The sequence below is a fragment of the Henckelia pumila genome, chromosome 4 (assembly GCF_033568475.1).
Source record: "Henckelia pumila isolate YLH828 chromosome 4, ASM3356847v2, whole genome shotgun sequence".
Lineage (NCBI taxonomy): Eukaryota > Viridiplantae > Streptophyta > Magnoliopsida > Lamiales > Gesneriaceae > Henckelia > Henckelia pumila.
In genome coordinates, this window is record NC_133123.1 from 129,625,403 (window position 1) to 129,646,914 (window position 21,512).

General features: G+C 33.9%; 1 protein-coding gene, 1 long non-coding RNA gene and 1 pseudogene across 3 annotated transcripts; all 3 read right to left on the reverse strand.

Moving 5' to 3' along the window:
• Window positions 1–9,653: 9,653 nt before the first annotated feature.
• On the reverse strand, window positions 9,654–10,386 carry LOC140867414 (uncharacterized). Its single transcript, XR_012145141.1, has 4 exons — window positions 10,257–10,386; window positions 10,040–10,167; window positions 9,863–9,905; window positions 9,654–9,773 (listed from the first exon to the last, which is right to left on the reverse strand). It is a non-coding gene; the product is annotated as an uncharacterized lncRNA (long non-coding RNA).
• Window positions 10,387–10,423: 37 nt separating this feature from the next.
• LOC140867413 (probable DNA primase large subunit) lies at window positions 10,424–13,008 on the reverse strand. 2 transcript variants are annotated; one of them, XR_012145140.1, is made up of 9 exons: window positions 12,968–13,008; window positions 12,818–12,874; window positions 12,599–12,702; window positions 12,427–12,508; window positions 12,265–12,324; window positions 11,857–12,078; window positions 11,059–11,128; window positions 10,914–10,962; window positions 10,473–10,560 (listed from the first exon to the last, which is right to left on the reverse strand). XR_012145140.1 is itself a non-coding variant. In XM_073272477.1 (8 exons), the coding sequence occupies exons 2-7, from the start codon at window positions 12,827–12,829 to the stop codon at window positions 10,924–10,926; spliced, it is 519 nt and encodes a 172-aa protein (XP_073128578.1). In that variant the 5' UTR covers window positions 12,830–12,874; window positions 12,968–13,008; the 3' UTR covers window positions 10,424–10,560; window positions 10,914–10,923. The 2 variants fall into 2 exon arrangements, 1 of the variants encoding a protein (XP_073128578.1); XM_073272477.1 differs by lacking the exon at window positions 11,059–11,128 and having other exon boundaries at window positions 10,424–10,560.
• A 360-nt stretch (window positions 13,009–13,368) lies between these two features.
• Window positions 13,369–19,477, reverse strand: LOC140861742 (probable plastid-lipid-associated protein 14, chloroplastic; annotated as a pseudogene).
• Between the last annotated feature and the right edge of the window lie 2,035 nt (window positions 19,478–21,512).

Consider the following 21,512-nt stretch of genomic DNA (forward strand, 5'->3'; position numbering starts at 1 on the left):
CATCACACTGTCGTAATCTCTCTGAAATAAGTGAATGCCAGTTGAAAAAGCTCCATAATCCACCCAACTTCTTGTTGGCTCATCCAAACCACCATAAAAAATTTGAATTAGAGTGTAGTTCGAAAAATTATGGTATCGAAATTTGTCTGCCAAATAATTGAATCTCCTCCAAGAAACATAGAATGGCTCCGAGTATTGCTGTCCAAAACTTGTGAATACCCATCGATTATCCATCTCCAAGCACCTCACAAGTAAAAAAAATTAAAATTAATAATTAAAAATAAAACAAATGCAAGAAAAAAAATGTCTAGTCTCAGACAAATAATCTATCCTAATATTAACTGAACAATCCCCGACAACGGCGCCAAAAACTTGACTGCTTAATTCGGTATTTACTAGCAAGTGCACTAGGTCAAGTAACAGTAAAGTGGACAGAGAGTCCAAGTATCGATCCCACAGAGATTGTTGTCAATTCTCAAGAATTAATTATATAGCTTAATCTAGACAGAATAAAAAAACGAGAACTAAGAATTAAATAAAAATTTAATTACTAAAAAAATAAAAATTAAATATAAGAAGAATAAATTCAATTAAAACGAGACAACCAAGACATACGTAGGTACCGAACAAATCATGCAAACAAGTGGCAAATCCAGGATCCAGATTTAATCTTAAATCACGGCGAATTCTCCTAATTTATTTAACAGTCTATTTCTAGAACAGTTAAACCTATTCAAATATTGACGGATTAATTTTCATAATTCTAATCAAATTCAAATGCATAAGGAATTATGAGAATTCAGTTTTCACCTGAAGCCGCATACTAAAACCGAATACTATTTCTAGTCGGTTTCACCATATGTCAATTATTGGAGTGATCAAAATCAATTTCTAACCTTTCGACTTGGAATTAATTAACAAGCAAGTAAATAATTAATCAGGTTATTCACAAGACAGAATTTAAATCCAATAATCAATAAATTGAAGAAAGATCTAAAACTCTCAAATCAAAATCCACATATTCAACATAAAATTGTTCGGCCCAATCTCGTCGTCTTGGTTGAAGGAAAACTAATCAATAAATGAAAATAAACAAAAGTTTAATAATCAAAAGAACAAGGGAAGAAAAACTCGAATGGAGCGTTCTTCAATCTCCAAGCCTCCTAGCCGCCATCTATCTGATGCGATTCGAACCCCCATCATCTGATATTTTATCTCTTATTTATATGTCATTGAAAGCTCATAAAATAAAGCCAGAAAATTTAAGAATTTTAATTTACGAAATTTTATTTTTCTGATTCTACGTCATGCACGGACCCTGGATAATGGTCCGTGCTCACCTCCGGGTGCCCTCTACCTCAAATTAATTTTTTCCTCGCGACTTGTCCGGACCCCATGCCACCTCCGTGCCTGGGTACGTTCATATATATGTGCCAGCGCACAGGTTTCTTGAAAAAAAATCATATCTTGAGTTCTAGCGGTCAGATCGAGCCAAAATTTGGACAGCAGCTTTAAAACATCTTGAACTTGATTTTGAACGGTAGAGATCGGATTTAGATCTATCTATCCTTAAAATGAATTTTTGACCATAGCTGCTCCGTAATTCATGCTTGTGACTCTTCTCTTGCTCCAAAAATCATGATTTCTTCAATATTTTTACAAAAAATCAACCAAGAGAGTGAAATGCACACACATACAATAAATAATGAATAAAAATTATAAAACAATATGAATGCATGCAAAATAAACATATAAATAACACAAAATAATGCACACAAAATGCATTTATCAATGAATCAATCTAGTCATACATAACGTAAACCTTTGACCGCCCACTCTCAGTCAATTGTTGGCACAACTCAACAAGTGTCGAAACCTTCAACTTTTGCATAACATCAAGTTTATAATGTACCAATTCATACTCAAAAGCAATGATGTCTTGATCTGTGAAATATTCAGGATAAAACTTCGTTGAAAGTTTGCAAATATCATCACTTTTAAATAAGTCAAATGAATTTTTCGGATCTCATGTTGTACTGAGAGAAAAATTTTTCACTGATGACTCATTAAACCGAGTATTTAACACCATCAAGATGAAATCGATTGCTGCATTAAAAACATCAAAGTGTTAATGATGCTCAATTGTGATTTGCTTACGAGAACGAACGATCTTGTATAAACAATCAAGGTCAGACACATCAATTTCATTTCTTGAACAAAAAGCTTTTACTCAATGAAGAAATTCTTCCCATCCACATTTTTCTAAGTTCTTGAAGGATAGTTTTGGTAGTGGAGACAAATGCAATTGTAGCACTTAAAATTCAATCTACTAAATCGCATGCATTAAAATTAAATAAATATTATGATTATTATTTTTAAGTTTAATTGATTTAAATCCTTTATTTGAGTTATGCATTAATAAAATGTTAATTAATTATTTAAATGATTTTATTGTACTAACTATTTAATAAATGCTTTTAATTGCTTAGTTTATTTATTTAAATGATTTTATTATCCAAATTATTTGTTTTAATGATTTTAAAGGTTTAAGCTTGCTTATTCAAATGATTTTAATTGTCCAGCTTATTTATTTAAAATAACTTAAGTTTATCAGTTAGTTATTTAAATTATTTTAAATGTCTAGCTTATTTATTTAAGGGCTTTTGATTGTCTAATTTGTTTTAAAGATTTTTTTTAATTTTGCTTGTGTATTTATTTAAATTACTTTTAAATGTTTATCTGGTTTATTTAAATCGCATCGTTTATTATTTAAATATTTTATTATCAATGTGAGATCAAAATGTTTAAGAACGGATTTTTAAAATAATTCTTGAGTTATAAGTTCAGTGGTTCTGGGCCCGGTGCGATGAGACGGTGGATTCTTGGCGGTAGCCATTATTTTCAAAGATTTAGAATTTAAGAGAAAGTGAGGAAAATAGATAAAATTTTGATTGTGGGATTTTTCCCGTGACCAAAATCGCTTTTATGGATTTTTGAGTTTACTTTAATTTTTTTTTTTCAAAATTTAGCATTTTCGAATTCGGACTAGTGAGATTCAACTAATTTCTTCAATTCTTGAATTTTCAAACATAGGATTTTTAAAAAGGCAAAGTTTGATTAGTGCTAAATTTGTAAAACTTTAAGTAACACTTTTATAAGTTGAAGGTGTAGCACTTTTAAGACTTTGACTCACACGCACATGCTTACACCTATGCACACACATATACACATACACACTATTATTTGACCGAAACCCTAGGACTTAATAAAATTTAGAAACCTACCCCCCCACCCCACCACCCAAAAAAAAAAAAAAAAACTCCAAGGCTACCGCCCCCTTACCCTTCTTCCCCAAAATCCCTGTTGGAGATCAAACTATAATTTTTGGTGATAACAGATCAAACAAAACCAAATACTAAAATAAATAAGATCTTAAGGACAAACGAAAAGTCGAAGTTCAGATCAATCAAAGTAAATGGATATATACAGATCGAACTTAACAAAGTTGTCCAGATCAAGTTTCCGGTAAAATTAGAGTTCTGGATAAATCAAGCATTTGATCTATATTCTCTCGCAACTACTTGAACAGATCAAATGACCATCCACTAGAAGAACAACCCAGATCGATCAAAACCTTATATCTTCTTCCAGATCAACTTCAAGATCAATTATTTACACCTCACCTAGATCAAGTGTAAAAATCTTCAACCCAGATCAGATCAAACATACGGGAAGAAGCATCAGTAGCCGAAGTTGTTGAGCTACAAGACAAACTCATTTAATGAGGATTTAAACGATGGCTAGCTTTTTCTCAAAGTCAAGATTTGTGAGCCAAATTTATGAGATATGTTGGCGGCTCATTCTCAAAAAATGTTGGCGGCTCACTGGCTAGTTTTTGAAGCTATAAATACGTGATGATTCAAAGATTCAAATGCAAAGTGAACCATACGAGAAATCACGAATTCAAAGATTGCTTTTTAATTCATCCGAAAAGCCAAAAAGCCTTCACTTCATATTCTAACTCAGAAACTTATCCTACCAGATCAAAGTTTTGAATCTTTGAGTTAGATAATATATCAAGATCGATCGAGCTCAAAGAAATATACATCACATCAAGAACGATCCAGATCAAAGATATTTGTAGCTTTCAAGATCAAAGTCTTGAAGCACATTTTGTGGATTCCTTTGTAACCCAAGCATAGTGTTTGATCTGCTTCGAGAAAGTGTGTTGCTAGGAGTTCCTCTCAAAGGGTTGATTGGATTGGATTTGTACAAAGCGTTGTATAAATCAAAGTTTTCTAGTGGAATCCTTTTGGAAACAAAATAAGGGGTGACGTAGGAGATTAAGCTCCGAACATCCATAAAAATTCTCTGTCCCTTTTACTTACTGCACTTACGTTATTTTGATCTGCCTTAGCTTTTAAAGTTCAAATCTTCAAGGGAGATTCTTCTGCCTGATTTTATCAGATCTTTCGAGCAGAACAAAGTTTTTTGAAATTAAAACTTATGTTTGGTTTCACAAATCATATCGTAGCATCATTAAAATTTTAATAGTGTATTCACCCCCCTATACACGTGTTTCGATCCTAACAAGTGGTATCAGAGAGGTTTTTCTTATCACCTAAACCATCTCTTAGCTATGACATCCTTTAGTAAAATTCCTATGTTTTCAAAAGAAGATTATGATGATTGAAAAATTCGTATGCAGGCACACTTATTAGCACATGATCATGATATATGGTTCGTGGTTACAGATGGTGTGGGGACCTCGGGTGCTAATCTCATATTTACAATAATCATTCAATCTGAACAATTTAAGCCTAATTAATTAAAAATATTCAATTTGAATATTAATCTGCTTGATAAAAATAAAACTAATCCAGGACATTTGGCGGCGCAAAACCATACATTTGGCGACGCGCAAACACGTCTCTAACCGAATAATTTTTTTTATACATGGGCCTCGCTCGAGCGCAGGTTAAGGCGCTCGAGTGAGCCATGTGCTGGCCGAGCTCAACCTGGCCTCGCTCGAGCGCAGATCCATGCGCTCGAGCGAGCCATGTGCTGCCCGAAAAACCTAAAATCTTCTCTTTTGCTGTCATTTATCAATTTAAACTTGTTTTCAACATTTAAACATCTCAAATAAATTCTAAGATGATCAATATACAAGATACAAAGTAGAACAAGCATCTCAAAGTATAAGAATCTTATACATGTTTTCAAGGTACAATATAATAAGAAGTTCAAGTCTAGTTCTAAGTTCTCAAACCATTCTAAGACTTCAAGATCACAAGTTTGACATCAAAATCTACTTCTTAACCCCAGTCTCCACTTCTAAATCTCAATCTCGAGCTATCCAAGTAACCTCTGACTCGCTTCTATCCCAACCTGATGCAATGTACACATAAAAACAAAGCAACAACCGGATAACTCCGATGAGAATAAATCTCAGTATGAATAACATGTATATAAATAATTTAAGCATATCAAATCTATATTTCATAGTAATATCAAATTACAAAAACATGTAAAAACATGTAGATAGTAGGAGCATAATCAATTCTTGAATCTAAGAGCATAAATGTCCTTCTATGGCAATAGCATACATAACAACAATCTCATGCTTGAACACTCTTAAATTCTACTAGCACATAATCATGTTATGCTGTTCTTAGATAGCAAAGCCTACAAATAATGTAAGCATAATCACATCTTGCATAACATACAAAAACATGCTAGCATTTATAAAAGCATAATATAAACCATAGAAATCTCTAAGCTAATGCATAAATAAAATGCATGATGAAAAACACAAGGGTTTTGAATTCTCGAAATCGAATCTGATCTAGGTTCTTTGGGATCCTGGGAATAGAATGCACAACAATCTCCAACCTACTTACCCGATCGAGGTGGCGTTGAGCTTCCTTCCCTGGACTTTGGTACTCTATATTGTGTAATCTGGCTCTAGGAGTTGATCTACATCTCATGCCACTCGAATATAAGTCCAAACATCCATATTAATCTTGGCAAATCTAGATTCAAAATCTCAAAGGATTGTGGCTCAAGATAAATGCATAATAATCTATAAGCATTATACTACAACCAAGTAGATGTATAACAATCTATAACATCAATCTAAATCATATAATGCATGCTCAACTACAGAATATCATCTTATAAATCAATTAACGCAAGTAGGAGCAATTAATCATACAAGTATGTGATTTAGGAAACTCGAAGTCATAACGATCTTGAGTTGTTCTTCCTATCTTGGCTAATGTCTATTCATACCTTTGCTCTTGATCTAGACGTCTTGAATCTTCGCAAACTCTTGCAATTTCTAATCAAAACAAGCTCCCAAATTCTGCACTTCATTCCACAATCTGCTTATATCTCTCTTGCTAGTCCAGGCTCCAAGTTGATCAACTTCTTGCTTCAACTTCTTGTCTTTCGAACTCGTCGACTCGACTTCGATATCATTCATTTAAATCTGAAATGAACATTTCAAGCTTTTTTAATATCAAATTTCAGCTTGTATTCATTGCCTAACTAATTCAAGGCTTAATAAATTCGAAATCTCGAACCGGCGGCATAACGGTTCCGAACCAGAATTCCAACAACTTAAACATCAACATATCTATCTAACTCAACTCATATCATATTAAATTAATCAGCCAAATTTCGAAAATGACAGCTCCTAAAATTCAGAATTCTGAACATTCTTCTAAAAATTGAAAACATATTCAAACGACGATCTTTTCTCGATCTTTATTAGATATGCTATCGTCGTATATGCTAGAATACATTTATATAATCAATTATTAATTCTAACAATATCTTAACATGGTAAATCTTAATAAAACTAACGTCAAAACGTAGCACTCAAAGCCGTGATCGCAAATATACAATCGATTTAAAATGCTACCAGGCGGATCAATTTTTACCCGATTTCAAATGAAGAAAATGATGTTGGAACCCTTATTTCTTATCTCTCGTCCCTTCTACTGTTGAAATAGGAATGATATACGTGTATAGTGTATATATTCAATATGTGTAATCCACTTGCAACCAAAATTGCAAATTGATCCCTAAACTTTCGCATTTTTGAAATTCGATCGTTCTTCAATTCTTGACGTCTAAGTTAATCCCTTTTATATTCAAACTCATAATTAAAATCTTAAATTCCAAAAATATTCAATTCAAATATTTTATTCTTTTAATTTAAGAATTTCGGACTTAAAATCTTAAAATCCGTAAATATTCAAATTAAATATTTTTGACTCGAAACTTAAATCTATAATTCTGTAAATTTTCCAATTAATATTTTCTCATATTCGGAATTTAAATCTCAAATTATGTAATTAATAACTTAATATTTTCGGGCCTTACAGATGGACCCATGAAGATTATGAAAACCAACACTGTCACTACCATCTCTGCTGGTGCTCCAAAAATGATAGAAAAGCCTTGAGTTGAATGAACTTCTGAAGATAAAAAGAAAGCCAATCTGGATAATGTTTCCAGAGATATCCTATACAAGACTTTGGACAAGAACATGTTTATCAAGATCAAAAGCTGCACTACGACCAAAGAACTATGGGAGAAGCTCACACAACTGTGTGAAGGAAATGACCAGACAAAAGAAAACAAACTCATGGTGGCCATCCAAAAGTTTGACAACATAAATATGAAACAAGGAGAAACAATGAATGAGTTTGGCGAAAGATTCAACAGCATTATGATCGAGCTGAATGCACTTGGAAAAAGTTATAGCAATAGAAAAGTAGCTCTAAAAGTCATGAGAGCTCTACCCGTGAATGGAATGTGAAGACAATAGCCATTAGAGAGTCCAAAGATGTCAATAAGATCGAATTACATGATCTATTCGCAGATCTGAAGGCCTATGAATTTGAGCTGGGAGTTCGAACTGAGTAAGAAACATCAACATCACAAGTTACCAAGGCTCTCACTACAGCAGATGAAATCCCAGCAACCAAGGATGCAGAAAAACTCAATAGTGATGCAATGTCACTATTTGTTAAAAAGTTTGGAAGATTCATGAGGAAGAATCACAAGAATTTTCAAAAAAACAAAAAATCAAGCTTCAAACTAAAAGAACCAGCCGAAGATAATCGATTTTGTTACAACTGTGGAAAAGAAGGACACTTCATAGCTGATTATACCAAAACAAAGAAGGATGAGAAAAGAACATCTCACAAGAAAATTTCCAGAGAAGAAATGAAGAGATTTAGAAGAAATAAGGAACAAAATGCTTGTTAGCAGATGAAACAAATGGGCTGAATCAGACTCCAACTCACCTGATTCAGAGACATCATCAAGTGAAAGTGAAGATGATGTTGTCAAATATCTTATGGCTAATGACTCTGATATTCCAGATGATGGAGAGGTACTTGACTTTGCTTCTGATGAATTTAGTAGAGAAGATCTTATTAATGCATTAAATGAGATGGTTAAGGAATATCATAAACTATCTCATAATTTTGATGATGTCAAAACAAATGGAAAGAGTCAAACAGATAAGTCAGATCAAAGTAACTCGGAAGATTCCACTGGATCAGATGGTCTAAAGGCTCAGATAAGTTTGTTAATGACTGAAAACAATGATATGAGAATTAAACTTCAAGACACTTTATCTGAAAATCAGAGATTAACAGATCTAGTAAACTCTTGGAATAAAGCATCGATGTCCTAAGATAAACATACTGGAATGCAAAATCAAGCTAGAGGTAAATATGGCTTAGGGTACAACATAAATGAAGGAAGTTCATCTAACTCAACCACTCAATCTTGTCTGGAAAAGAACAACTTTAAATATATGAAGTTTGTAAGATCCAGCATGATATATGAATCAGAGATCCCTATGACATATTCAATACCTCAAAAGAGTAAACTCTTACACAGAGGGCTGGGATATGTTGAGTCAAATGAATCTAAGTCAAGATGGACTAAACCCTGATCAAATTGGTCTGGACATAGTCTTGAAAGACAAAGAACTTCATCAACTCAACATAAACCACATTTTAATAACTCTTCTAGAAAGTATTGGAAGTCAAACATGAACAATCAATCTGATCAATACACACTACAAGAAAAATGGCCAAAGACAACGCTTTTTCCGCGTTGTTAATGTCCCTGAAAAAGCGTTGTCGTAGCCAGTGTTGTAAAAGACCACGCTCAAAGACAACGCAGAAAAAGCGTTGTCGTTTTTAGAAAAGACAACGCTTTTTTAAGCGTTGTCGTATCTAAAAACGACAACGCTTTTTCCGCGTTGTCTTTGTCACAAAAAAGCGTTGTCGTAGCAGTGTTGTACAAGGCCGCGATCAAAGACAACGCTTAAAAAAGCGTTGTCGTTTTGAGCAAAGACAACTCATAAAAAGCGTTGTGATATTTGAAAAAGACAACGCTTAAAAAGCGTTGTATTTTTTATTTAAGCGTTATCTTTTTTAGTAACGACAACGCTTTTTCCACCTACGACAACGTTTAAAAAGCGTTGTCTTTTCTCAAATAAAAAACAAAAAAAAAATTTAATTCACAAATTTTCAATATTATCACTCAATATTCAAAATTTTTGAAAATTAAATCTAATATACAATATTTCAATATTATAAATCATTCAAATATAAAAAAAATCATTCAAATATAACAAATAATCGAATTCTTCATGTTCATCTCGGCCATGTCAAAGTTCCTGTCTTATCACTGCAATTGGTAGTTGCTGTTCCCATAGTTTCACAAGCTGAAATCATATGCACCTGTAGATCAATTTGTATCAGCAATTTCTTGAAGAATACAATATTAACACTGAACAAAGTCTGACAGAGAACCATAATTAATGACATACCAAGGCCTTGTCAGCCATCATTTTCTTCATTGAGTACGCTAGACTGTAGGAAATTAAAGAGAAATCAAGCTCATGAATAACAAGATTGGAGATGGAAAAATGGTAGGTGGCTGATAACATTGAGTACGCTAGACCTTTTTAAAGTAAAAATTTAAATTCCTTTGAAAATGAGGGAACCTGAAAGCATTGGTGTGTGGTAAAACTTATGATTGATTCGCTGCTTCCCTATCGTTATTGATCTCATACAAGTCATTAAAGTCATCAGGAAGTTTAAGCCTTCTGTTCCGGATGGCTGCGACACACACCTTTTTCGGACAAACATAAAATAAATTAATCAACTTTAGTCCATGTAAGAATATAAAACAAAGATTAATTTTTCTTTTACTATGTTCACCTGTACTATTTCAGAGAGGGACTACTCCCATTTGTTACATGGATATGATACCATGGAATCCTAGAAGCGAATATTCGTAAGCCACATAACATAGCCATCGTGCTCGTGAAGAAACCCCAATCCCACCCTTTATTATCTTGGATCCAAACAAAAAAAGTGAGACTAATAGCACCTCCTAATCATCTTGCCATTAGCAACCAGCTAAAGAAACTCGACCTCTGTCCCTTCTCCTTCGGATCTTTATCTTCGAACTGGTCAGCACCATGTGATGGCAATGCAGCTTTTATTCCTCCAAATCCAATGGCTGCGAAGTAAAGGCCAACATTAAAATCAACTAAAATATCATTGTGCATATCCATATAAATATAACATATTCACCTTTTTCAGTTATAAATAGTAGTAGTGCTTCAATTTTCAAAAATTTAATCCCGTGTTGAAAACGGAAAATTTTTATTTCCTCATAACATGCATTTTCGTGGCCAGTGGTCAGAACTCCCCAAAACTAATCTAGAAACCAAATCAATAGCCAAAATTAAAAGAAAAACAAGAAAGAACCACAACCAGAAAACAGAGGAACTAAAAAACAGCTCATTCTTTGCTTAGTGAACTCACAAGATTTTAAGTGATTGAAAATCTGGTCAACTTTATTATTTGTACCTTCTTATGCTTAATATGAGTGAAGGTATCTTTGTGCCCCTCCAATATCCTGCACATGAAGCCATGAGATGCTAAGTGAGCATGAAACAGTAACTAATAATCATACTAAATGCTAAAACGAATGACAATGGATTCGGTTAGATACTTGATGGAATCCTTGATGAGCTCAAAAGACCCTGAATTTATAAAGACAACTGGAGATGCAAGTGCAATAGCTGCAAACCAGTGTACACCACAACACAATCACAACATTATTTATAAATTCAGCACATCAAAACAATGCATGTATGTGTGTATGTAAGCAGCCAAAGTTACCCAGCATCCGAGTATATTCCCAACATAGAGTCCTTTTCTATGAACATGGTCATCCAAAGCATTCATCCCAGAAGTAAATGTGGATTTCTTAGGTACCAGATAACCCTGAAATATGATTTCCAAGAAAATTAATAAAGAGACGGAGAAACAAAATGCATAATATAGAACCAATCTTTGCATGAAATCAAGAAACTTTATTAGGTATGATCTACACATTATTCTTTTTTTAAAAAAAACCTATCAGTACATTTTCTAATTAGTTGCCATCCATTATCAAGGTTGATTTTATGAGAAAATTAAAATGTGAAAAAGTTGTAATAAAGCAATGTGGCAGCGTGGAAATTAAATTTTGAAAGTAAATTTTTCTTCCACCATATTTATTATCCGGAAAATTTAGATAATTCAGTTTTATTTCACAAAGATTTTAATATTATTCATAATACTACGCCTTTTCTTTTTAAAATTAATATATCATGAATAATAAAAGTTAATAGAAATATAAATAAAAACCAAAAAGTTACAAGGACCCAAATGATCCCACAATAACCACCTGTATCACTCGACATTATATTTTGCAATAAAACTTCAAAAAAATTCGATTTATATTGGGAATGAAACAAAAACCAACCTGGAACATCTTGTTGACATTGCTGGCACCAAACACTTTGTGAAAGCTAGCAAATTTGTGGGGCTCGTCGGCAGGAAAATACGGCGAAAATACGCAATCCTGCATACATCTCCGCCGAAGAAGCTTGCACGCGGCGCACGGAGACGCTGCCCCTTGCTTTCTACCATTGGATAAGGATTGTCCATTGGAGCGCACCACCTGGTTCAATTTGTCCTTTGTACTCTGAAAAAATGAAGTATAGAGTTACATATCAACCCGATCTTTTCAATTTTCATGCATTAAAGAAGAAGATTGTCCTATGGCTGTGACTTTTTATAAGACTTGTAGCTATAAATTTTTGGATCAAGCAACTTAGCATTCACAGAAACAGTTGTTGATTTTCAAAAACATGAAAACAGAATAGAGTACCTCATATTCAGCACTGCTTACAGCTTTGTAAGGCAGGTCAAACTCTACCAACAATGCCCTCTGTGTTGAAAACAATACTCACAAAAGATAGGTTAGTTGGTATCTGAGGAAAACTAAGAATACCAGCACTGGCAGCATAACCTATCACTAGTGAGATCACACCTGGGCTTCAGGAGTTTCAAGTTGAAATCGATAACAAAATAGTGTAGACTCAATGGAAAGAAACCATTTCCTTAATTCCTCCCTACCATAGAGCAAAAAAAGCTAAAGAAAATTACAAGACAACATAAATATGAAAAGAACGGAAAGGGGGAAAATTTAATGAATGTATTACTCTATGCAGTAGACTAGGCGCAACACGAAATGTGAAATGACATCCTTGTTGACAGTCTCAGATGCTTCTACTTGCATCATATTTTTCCTCCATAATTCTTTAACCTGCATCAAATATACCAATTTTGATTAGCGAACACAGCAATGTGCAACATTTATATTATATGTCTCATTCAAAAGAAAATAAAATCAAGAAACATTATTAGGGATTGAACTGTACCAATATTGACATATTGGTATCCCAGCTTTGCAAGGCCAGTTGAAACTAGAGCATCAGCTGGAAAAGAAAGAGCTCAAATTTAAATATTTTTGAACAAAATAGAGAGAAACTGAAATTGCAATGGGAACTAATTAATAAATAGTTCATAACTAGTTTCTCTGATCATCTTTTCATCAATCATGCAGTTGAAATGATTCCAACTATTTCAACTATAAAAAAAAATTAGTAAAGTTACATTAATCATTACAAATCATTCAATCACTAAAAACTACTATTTTCAAATCTCAGAGGAAACTTGAAGTTGAAGAAGAACATGAACTACGAATGACGAAACTATCACTAAGCGATTGGAATTATCAAATGAACTACGAATTACGAAATTATCACTAAGCGATTGAAATTATCAAGTTGTGATCCATTTAATTAAGGAATGTGGAAATAAACAGCCAATGGCAGTTAACCATTCATGCCGACATAAAAAGTCGGCCAATGACTTTCCCGAAATTGGCCCTAATGAAACTAAAGTGTTAGAAATCATAGAGAAAGGTCTGTCACGTCAAGACTACCAAATACAAACTTTTAACAGAAGGATATTTTGGCAAATTAACAAGATAGTCTACGATGTTAATATGCCCATTTGTTGAAGCATCTACAATGTTGAAACATGAGGCAAAATAAGGAAGTTGCGAAAAAAAAACAGAAACAATTTGGCAACAGATAAGCTGACATCTAAAACAGAAAAAAATTGACATAAATTTGGTATGAAAACCGTGTTAAAGTGAATCTTGTGCCGGCATGCCACAAAATAAAAGTGAAAAAACATTAACGTGGAACCAAATTTCTCGGCTCCGAGAAAATACCATGTAGAGTCAAACTGCTGCAAAAAAAAAAAAAAAAAGAAGAATAACTTCTAAGCTTCTAGCAATCTTCTAAAAAGGCTTCTTAATAAGGACAGAAGAAAAAATATGATTACAGTCATAGAACCTGCGGCTTTTTCATTAAAGCTAATCATGCAAGTGTTTCTCCATTACACAAGTCACACCATTAATTAAGTGGCCCTTACATCCAATCAGTATGTAAGACATTCAAATCTAAGATCATGTATATGAAGACTGAAATGTTGGGATTGCTTAGGGGTGACTGACATGAGTTAGAGAGAACGTATTCATTAAACCTGCTGCTTGCCATAAATATATTCCTCAGCAATTCGAACTGCAGTTGAACCAAGGCTCCATCTGATCATGTCCATAGTTGGGTCCACTCGCCATCGTGGTCCACACAAGAAAGGGTGCCTTAAAGCATCCAAGCAACTGCAGATGTACAAACATAATTGAATTAATAAAAAAATTGGATGTGTCCAAATGCATCTCATCAAGTTTTCCCATATACTAATGGTGAAATGCAGAAAATCTTGAGGTGCATAAACTTGGCAACAACTATATATAAATATTTTCCTCACTTGATGGCTTTGCATAGCTAATATTTAGTCAATATGGGACCAACAAAGCACCAAACAGTAACTAACTAAGGAGTGGTACCTTATTCTCTGCAAAGGTTTCATTACAAGAAGCAAGGACATCAAGTTCCAACCTGCTCCCCAATTTCTATCAAGTATCTGCGAATAAGATACAACCTTAGTACAAGTTGGTACAAGGGGAAACTAGGAGTCAGCATTATGTGTTGAGGGGAAGTTCTCCAACCTGGAATCCAATTTTTCCAGATGAAGAGTTTCTATTGATAATACTAGTCAGAAACTCACGCAAGCAGGAAGGGTTGTTTCCCTGAAAGATGAAAACAAAAGAGAACGATGATGTTTCTGTTAAAGCAAATCATCCTAATTGATTTTTAATATGGAATTGAATTGATAATACCTTGGAGAGAAATTATTTGAACTTTGAGAAAATCATGGGATCCATAAGGTCCCTCAGAACCATTTTGGCCATGATGAATCCAACACATCTAGCAAACACATTTGGGGGGGGGGGGGGTGGGAAGTCATAAACATGGGTTCTAGATTGTAACAAGAAAACGAGAATTTCAGATTGCATTTCCAACCTCATGTCAAACGCAATCATCATTTTTCGTATTTCCATGTTGATATCAAGTTTGCTATCAACCAGACTGGACTCGTGGAAATCGGAAGCATTTCCCAGTATTCCAACCTAAGATTATAAAGTAACAGAAAATGATGGTTCCTTATTGTAAACTAGAAAGATAAAAGATCTGATTAACCGAGTCAAGTAAGGGATGACACACCAAAAGCTAAGATTAGCAACAACTATAATTGCTTTGTTTCCATTAGAAGATAATGAATAGTTCATACTTACTTTAATATGTCTATCAACCGGGCTAATATGTAAATATTCAAGTCTCAGCTCAGTATGGGCAAGTCCATGGCTGTGCAAGTAATTCACCTGGTACATAGCAAGGAAAAAAACATGGTAAACCACCAATGTGCTTTAGCCACAAAAGAAACAATTTACACATTTTTTGGAGATAGTATGAGATTGATTCCATGAAATAGAGTGAACGAATCACTATCCTCGGTTGTGGATGAGTGCACATAACCATGTACTTGCATTGAGTAAGAATGATATAATCTGCGGCTTCCTAGGCTTCTCAACAACTAGAACAAATTTTCAAAATAAAAGACAATGAGGTCAGAATAAGGTCGCAACTTTTCAATATTATAACTAAAAATATCAATATTGCTAACCTCCACTGCACGTCTTCCCCTTCGCTTTGCTAGTGTACTGGTCAGTTTCCTAAGCACAACTCTCGTGTTAAACAATTGACTGCATTTCTAGAAATAAACTGATATTAAAATCACATAAACTTTCTTTCAAAATGAGCTTGACAAACTCCGGAAGCAGAAACAAACCTACGAGGGTCCTTCACAGTGGCTTCATAAACCACCTCATCACCCTGCATCACAACTCATCCCAAACATAATAAAATGAGGATCCAATCATTGATAAGAGAATATTTTGTATAACAATATATTTTGGTAAAATATGCACCAATCTCAAAGATATGATTTTACGAAAACGTGTATAACCTTAAGCTTCTACATTGCTACCATTTATAAAATTATTGTTCGGTTTGACCAAAGTTCAATGATGAGTCAGTTTGAATAGCCAACTACATGCGAAATTATAATCAAATTTCAATTATTCTTTTCCATTTAAAAGTATCCAATTATGTCCGAAAGCCGGACCTAAGTCTTAGGAAGCCTACTTGTTCGTTACTTAGTTCATCCTCAAACGTGCTAGTGCCGAACAACAGTTTAGATACAATAACATAACATCATTTACACCAAGATATCAAATTCCCAAGAAACTGCCACATACCCTTTCACCAAGAGCAATGGAAACGCGGTCATGAATCTTAAAATCCGATATCTTGAACTTAATCACATGACTTAATCTTGATGAGAAAAGCAGCGTTGAAGAGGATTTTTCCAGTGCAAGGCCTTACTTTATGTTTATTTTGGGATATTATTAACAAAAGGGTATTTATATTTGTGTATTTTGAAGAATTCTGTTTCGTTAATTTTTTTATTTTTTATTTTTAACAGTTAATGGGAATGGAGGAATATGGTGATAAAGATGAGGAGTGCTTAAAGAGAAGAATGGGAATGGAGGAATGTGGTGATAAAGATGAGGAGTGCTTAAAGAGAAGAATGGTTGCTGAAGCTCATCTGGACTAGATTTACACAAATGCACTAATATTGGTGATACACGAACTTGACCTGATGAATTAATCCAGGAGCCCACACTTTTGAAGAAAATAAAATTAAAGATTTGGTGGGGTTCGAACATATTTATTTAGTCCAAAAGCTGCCATTCAATTATAGCTTTTTGAAAACTAAAATAAATACCAAAAATAGATAACCGAGTTAAAAAGATAACCCCAAACGCAGATCTAAGAGAACAGATGACGTTGTGTAGCATGAAAAGCAAACAAAACCAGAACACATAGTTAACAAATGGAAGAAAGCCAGAAGGAAAACCCGTTTTAAACAAAACAAAACAAAACTCAAATCTTCAAACATAAATCACAATTTACAGAGAACCAAACCCAAATCTAAGAGCACAAATGACATTGTACAGCGTGAGAAGCAAACAACAGGGAAACAAAACAGAAGAAGAAACTTGCACGAAGATCGGAAGGTCAGCTAGTGAAATCCTAAGCAAAACACAAGGAACGCGTAGAACAAAAATAGGAATTCAGAAAAATGCACAATACCATATAACACAATTAAATCTAGTAAATCCAATACAAGGACAAGAGTTACCTGCAGCAGTGCTCAGTGAGTACAGTTTAAATCGATGAAAATTTTGGGATTCGCTGAAGTGTCTTCGATCGTGCGCTTAAACGAGAGAAGAGCAGATTAATTTCTCTGCAAAAATGTTGTCTGATAACCCCCAAGAAGCAAGAAATCTTGATTCTCCATCGTTGGCTCCAATGGCTACAGAAAACTCAGATGAGATTCTTCACGATAGCATTTGCGAGTAGATTTTTTGACTTTTCTGAGAGCAAAAAGGAGATAAGCGCCTCTACCGACGAATAGGGTTTTGGATATTTTAAGTTCATTCTTCAAAACCTCAGGTAATATTATTTAAGTTTTATATTTAAAAATAAAAAATTAATCTGCAACGCTTTTTAAAAAGTGTTGTTGAATATTAAAAAAAACGCTAATAGACAACGCTTTTAAAAAGCGTTGTCTTTGACCTGAAAAAACGTTTATAGACAACGCTTTTTGTAAAAAGCGTTGTCTTTGATAAATAAAAAATATACAAAGACAACACTTTTCACTAAAAGCGTTGTAATATAATAAAAGACAACATTTTTTACAAAAAGCGTTGTCTTTTAGTATTGTGTTTGATTATATTTGTTGTAGTGACACATGGCACACACAACACAATACACAAAGAACATCAGATAGAATTGTCACTCCCAAAGGACAATATCATGAAAAGTCTGTAAAGATAATCCAAGTATGGATTCCAAAGGGATTAATCCAGCATGGACCGAAGTAGGAATGGGGACCAGAGTTATTTTATCTTGTTTTTGCAGGTAAAGAGAAGCGAACTAATCAAACAAGCAGTTTGATACTTGGACAGTGGGTGATCAAGGCATATGACTAGAGACAGAAGAATGCTATCCTAATATATACAAGGACCAAGACCTAAGATCATTTTTGGATATAACTCTAAAGGTACAACCATGGGTAAGGGTAAGCTTATCCATATAAATATTAGCATAAAAGATGTTTTACTTGTAGAAAACCTGAAATATAATTTAATTAGTATTAGTAAATTATGTGATTATGATTATTGTGTAGAATTTAAAAAGCACACTTTCACTATAAAATATCAGTCTGGACTAATCATTATGATTGGAGAAATAAGTGGAAACACCTAAAAAGTAAATTGGTTAGATCAACCACTCACTTCAATCTGTCTGGTTTCTACAAAGAAGAACCAGAACTGGTTATGGAACAAGAGACTCAATCACTTGAACTTCAAAGCCTTAGCCAATCTGAGTAAACATGAATTTGTTATAGGCCTGCCTAAAATCGAGTTTTCAAAAGATAAAGTTTTCACTACTTGCCAGCTAGGTAAGCAAGTTGGATCAACTTTTAAAAAACAAAGGTTGTAAATCTTCTTCAAAAAACTTAGAACTACTGCATATGGATCTTTTTGGTCCTATACCAGTAATGAGCTTAGGGAGAATGAAGTATACCATGGTTATTGTTGATGATTTCTCAAGATTTACTTGGGTGATATTTTTAAAATTCAAAGATCAAACTGCCACTCAATTGATTAAACTTCTTTTAAGACTTCAAAATGAGAAATCTCAAACGATTTTTAAAATTATAAGTGACAGAGGAACCGAATTTATAAATCAAAATCTGTCTACTTATCTGAAAAATATTGGAATCAATCATGAATTTATGCAGCTAGAACGCCACAACAAAATGGTGTTGCAGAAAAGAGGAATAGAACTCTAAAAAAAGCTGCTAGAACCATGATTGCTGATTCAGGTATTTCACAAAAAAATTGGGCTGAAGCTGTAAACACAGCTTGTTATACTCATAACAGATCATGATTAATAAGAAAATTGGAAAAACACCTTATGAGATCTGGTATGGTAAAGTTCCAGTGATATCTTACTTCAAGGTATTTGGTTGTAAATGCTTCATTCACAAAAATGGAAAAACTCATCTGACTGCCCTAGATGTCAGATCAAATGCTGGTTTGTTTCTCGAATATTCATCTGTTAGTAAAGCTTATAGAGTATTTAATACTAAAACTCTAACAGTTGAAGAATCAGTTCATGTTGTTTTTTATGAAACATATTTTACTAATGAATCTCCAAGCTTGAATGATCTTTGTAACATAATAGGAGATTCAAAGCTTGGCACAGATGATGAAGAAGATATCTAGATCAGACGAAATAGAGAAAATTCATGTGAACCAGAACAAATTGAAGAACAAATACCAGAAGAACCACCAATTGATAATGAGGTTCCAACAAATACAGATCACGTTGAAAATCAAGATGATCAATATCAACAAGGCAATACAGATCAACTTGGCCCAAATTACAAATGGACAAAAATTCATCCGCCAAACTTGGTAATAGGTAATCCATCTGCACCTTTGAGAACCAGAGGTCATATGATAAATGAATTAATGCATGCTGCTTTCATTTCTCAGATAGAACATAAGAAAGTAGAAGAAGATTTACTTGATAATAACTGATATAGAAGCTATGCAAGATGAATTTAATCAAGTTGAAAGAAATTGTGACAACCCGAGTTCTAATCTCTCATTAATCAAATGATCATAAATAATAAACAAGAATCAAAGTCTAAACAAAATAATTTTTTTTTTTTAGAATCAGAGCACCTCGCTCGATCGGTAAAAAACTACCGATCGAGCGAGCAGAAAGGCCCAACTCTCGGGTGCAACAAAATTGTGGCCTCGCTCGATCGGTCATTTTCTACCAATCGAGCGAGCACAACTGCTCAAGTTTCTGTCCAAGAAATAGTAGCCTCGCTCGATCGGTAGGAATCACCCGATCGAGCGAGCACATTTCCAGAAGAAAAGATCAGAACTTTTGCTGTCAAACTATGTAATCTTCCTAGCATGTTCAAGTACTTCATGGCATAATTGAACACTAACAATTCAATCTTATAACCACAACTAACATATATCCTAAACAAGATATAGTTAAATAAGAACAAGATCACCATATACTTGAATAAAGTCTCATGCTAGAATTACATATCATACAAGAATCATCATGCTACATCATGTTGTCTTAAGGATTTACACATCGTTCCAAATCCTATATACATAAACAAGCAACAACTTATTATCAAAAAATCTTGGTACAAGTAGCTATAACATAATCATGCTTATGACATTCAACACTTTCATTGACAGCTCACTCAAACCATCTAACACTCGGATCATCACGTTATTCTTCTCATCCCTTGTCCTTCAAGTTCGCTTTTGCCCGGTTCCACTCCCGCCTATTGCCATGACACATACAACACAACAATAGCCGGATAACTCCGATGAGAAATACATTTCCCAGTAAAAGCAAATAACATGCATATAAAACATATATCAAGCTCATGATATAAATAAAGACAATGCATGTTTTAAAACAAGGTTCATCTCTTATCTCGTCGGTTGGGATCCCGAGAAGAAGATATCATAGCTAACCACCGACTCTCCCAATCGAGGTGTGGCTACTTATCTTACTTATCTAGACTTTGAAGCCACTATATATGCATTTCAGATGCTAGGCTACGTCAACCACCCAGGCCATACATATATAATCCATCAAATCGTCTATTCGAACGTTTCCGTTCATTTCAAAATCAAAGAATAAGTCTTTCAAGATGAATGCAATATATATCATCACAGGAGCATTCATTAACATCTAATACTCATTCAATAAATCATAGAAGAGCATAGAAAAGCAATTAAGCAAATAAGTATGTGATTTAGGAAACTCGATACAAACCATCTCGAGTTATAATTTCATTCAAGTAGTAGTCCACTTTTACCTTTCAAATGTGATGTGTATGGTGTCTTCTAACTTGTCAAAATATGAACCAACACAATCACAAGACTTGTATCAAAATCTGCACTTAAAACCATTCAAACTCCATTGTAGAATAGCTTCAAACCTTGATCTTTCTTCTATCGGTTTCAGAGGCGATGTTCTCAAGCTCGATGTGTCCTGTTTATACACTGAAAATAGAGCATAAAACCAAGGAAATATCAGCTACTATACACCTCAATAGCAGATCGAGCACAAGCTAGCAAACCATTTCAAATCAAGAGTTTGACGGCATATCGGTATAAGCTCGGTAATCCCGAACGCAACTATAACAATATCAGTTGTATAGGATTCAAAACCAACATAATACTCAACATATCAGCAGGTATATAAATCGAATCATAGCTGGGAGATCATAAGAACATGATACAATAATCATTCCTCAACCCAACTTAAAGAAAACAAGGTATAGAAGCTCATCAATAACAATTCATAACCACATCTGATATCTGCCAGTTTCGACTTCTCAAACCATAATGAAAGAACAGAAAACTTACATCAAATCAAAGGTCTCGTTGCAAGAATTCCAGAACATCTTTCGGAATCAAAA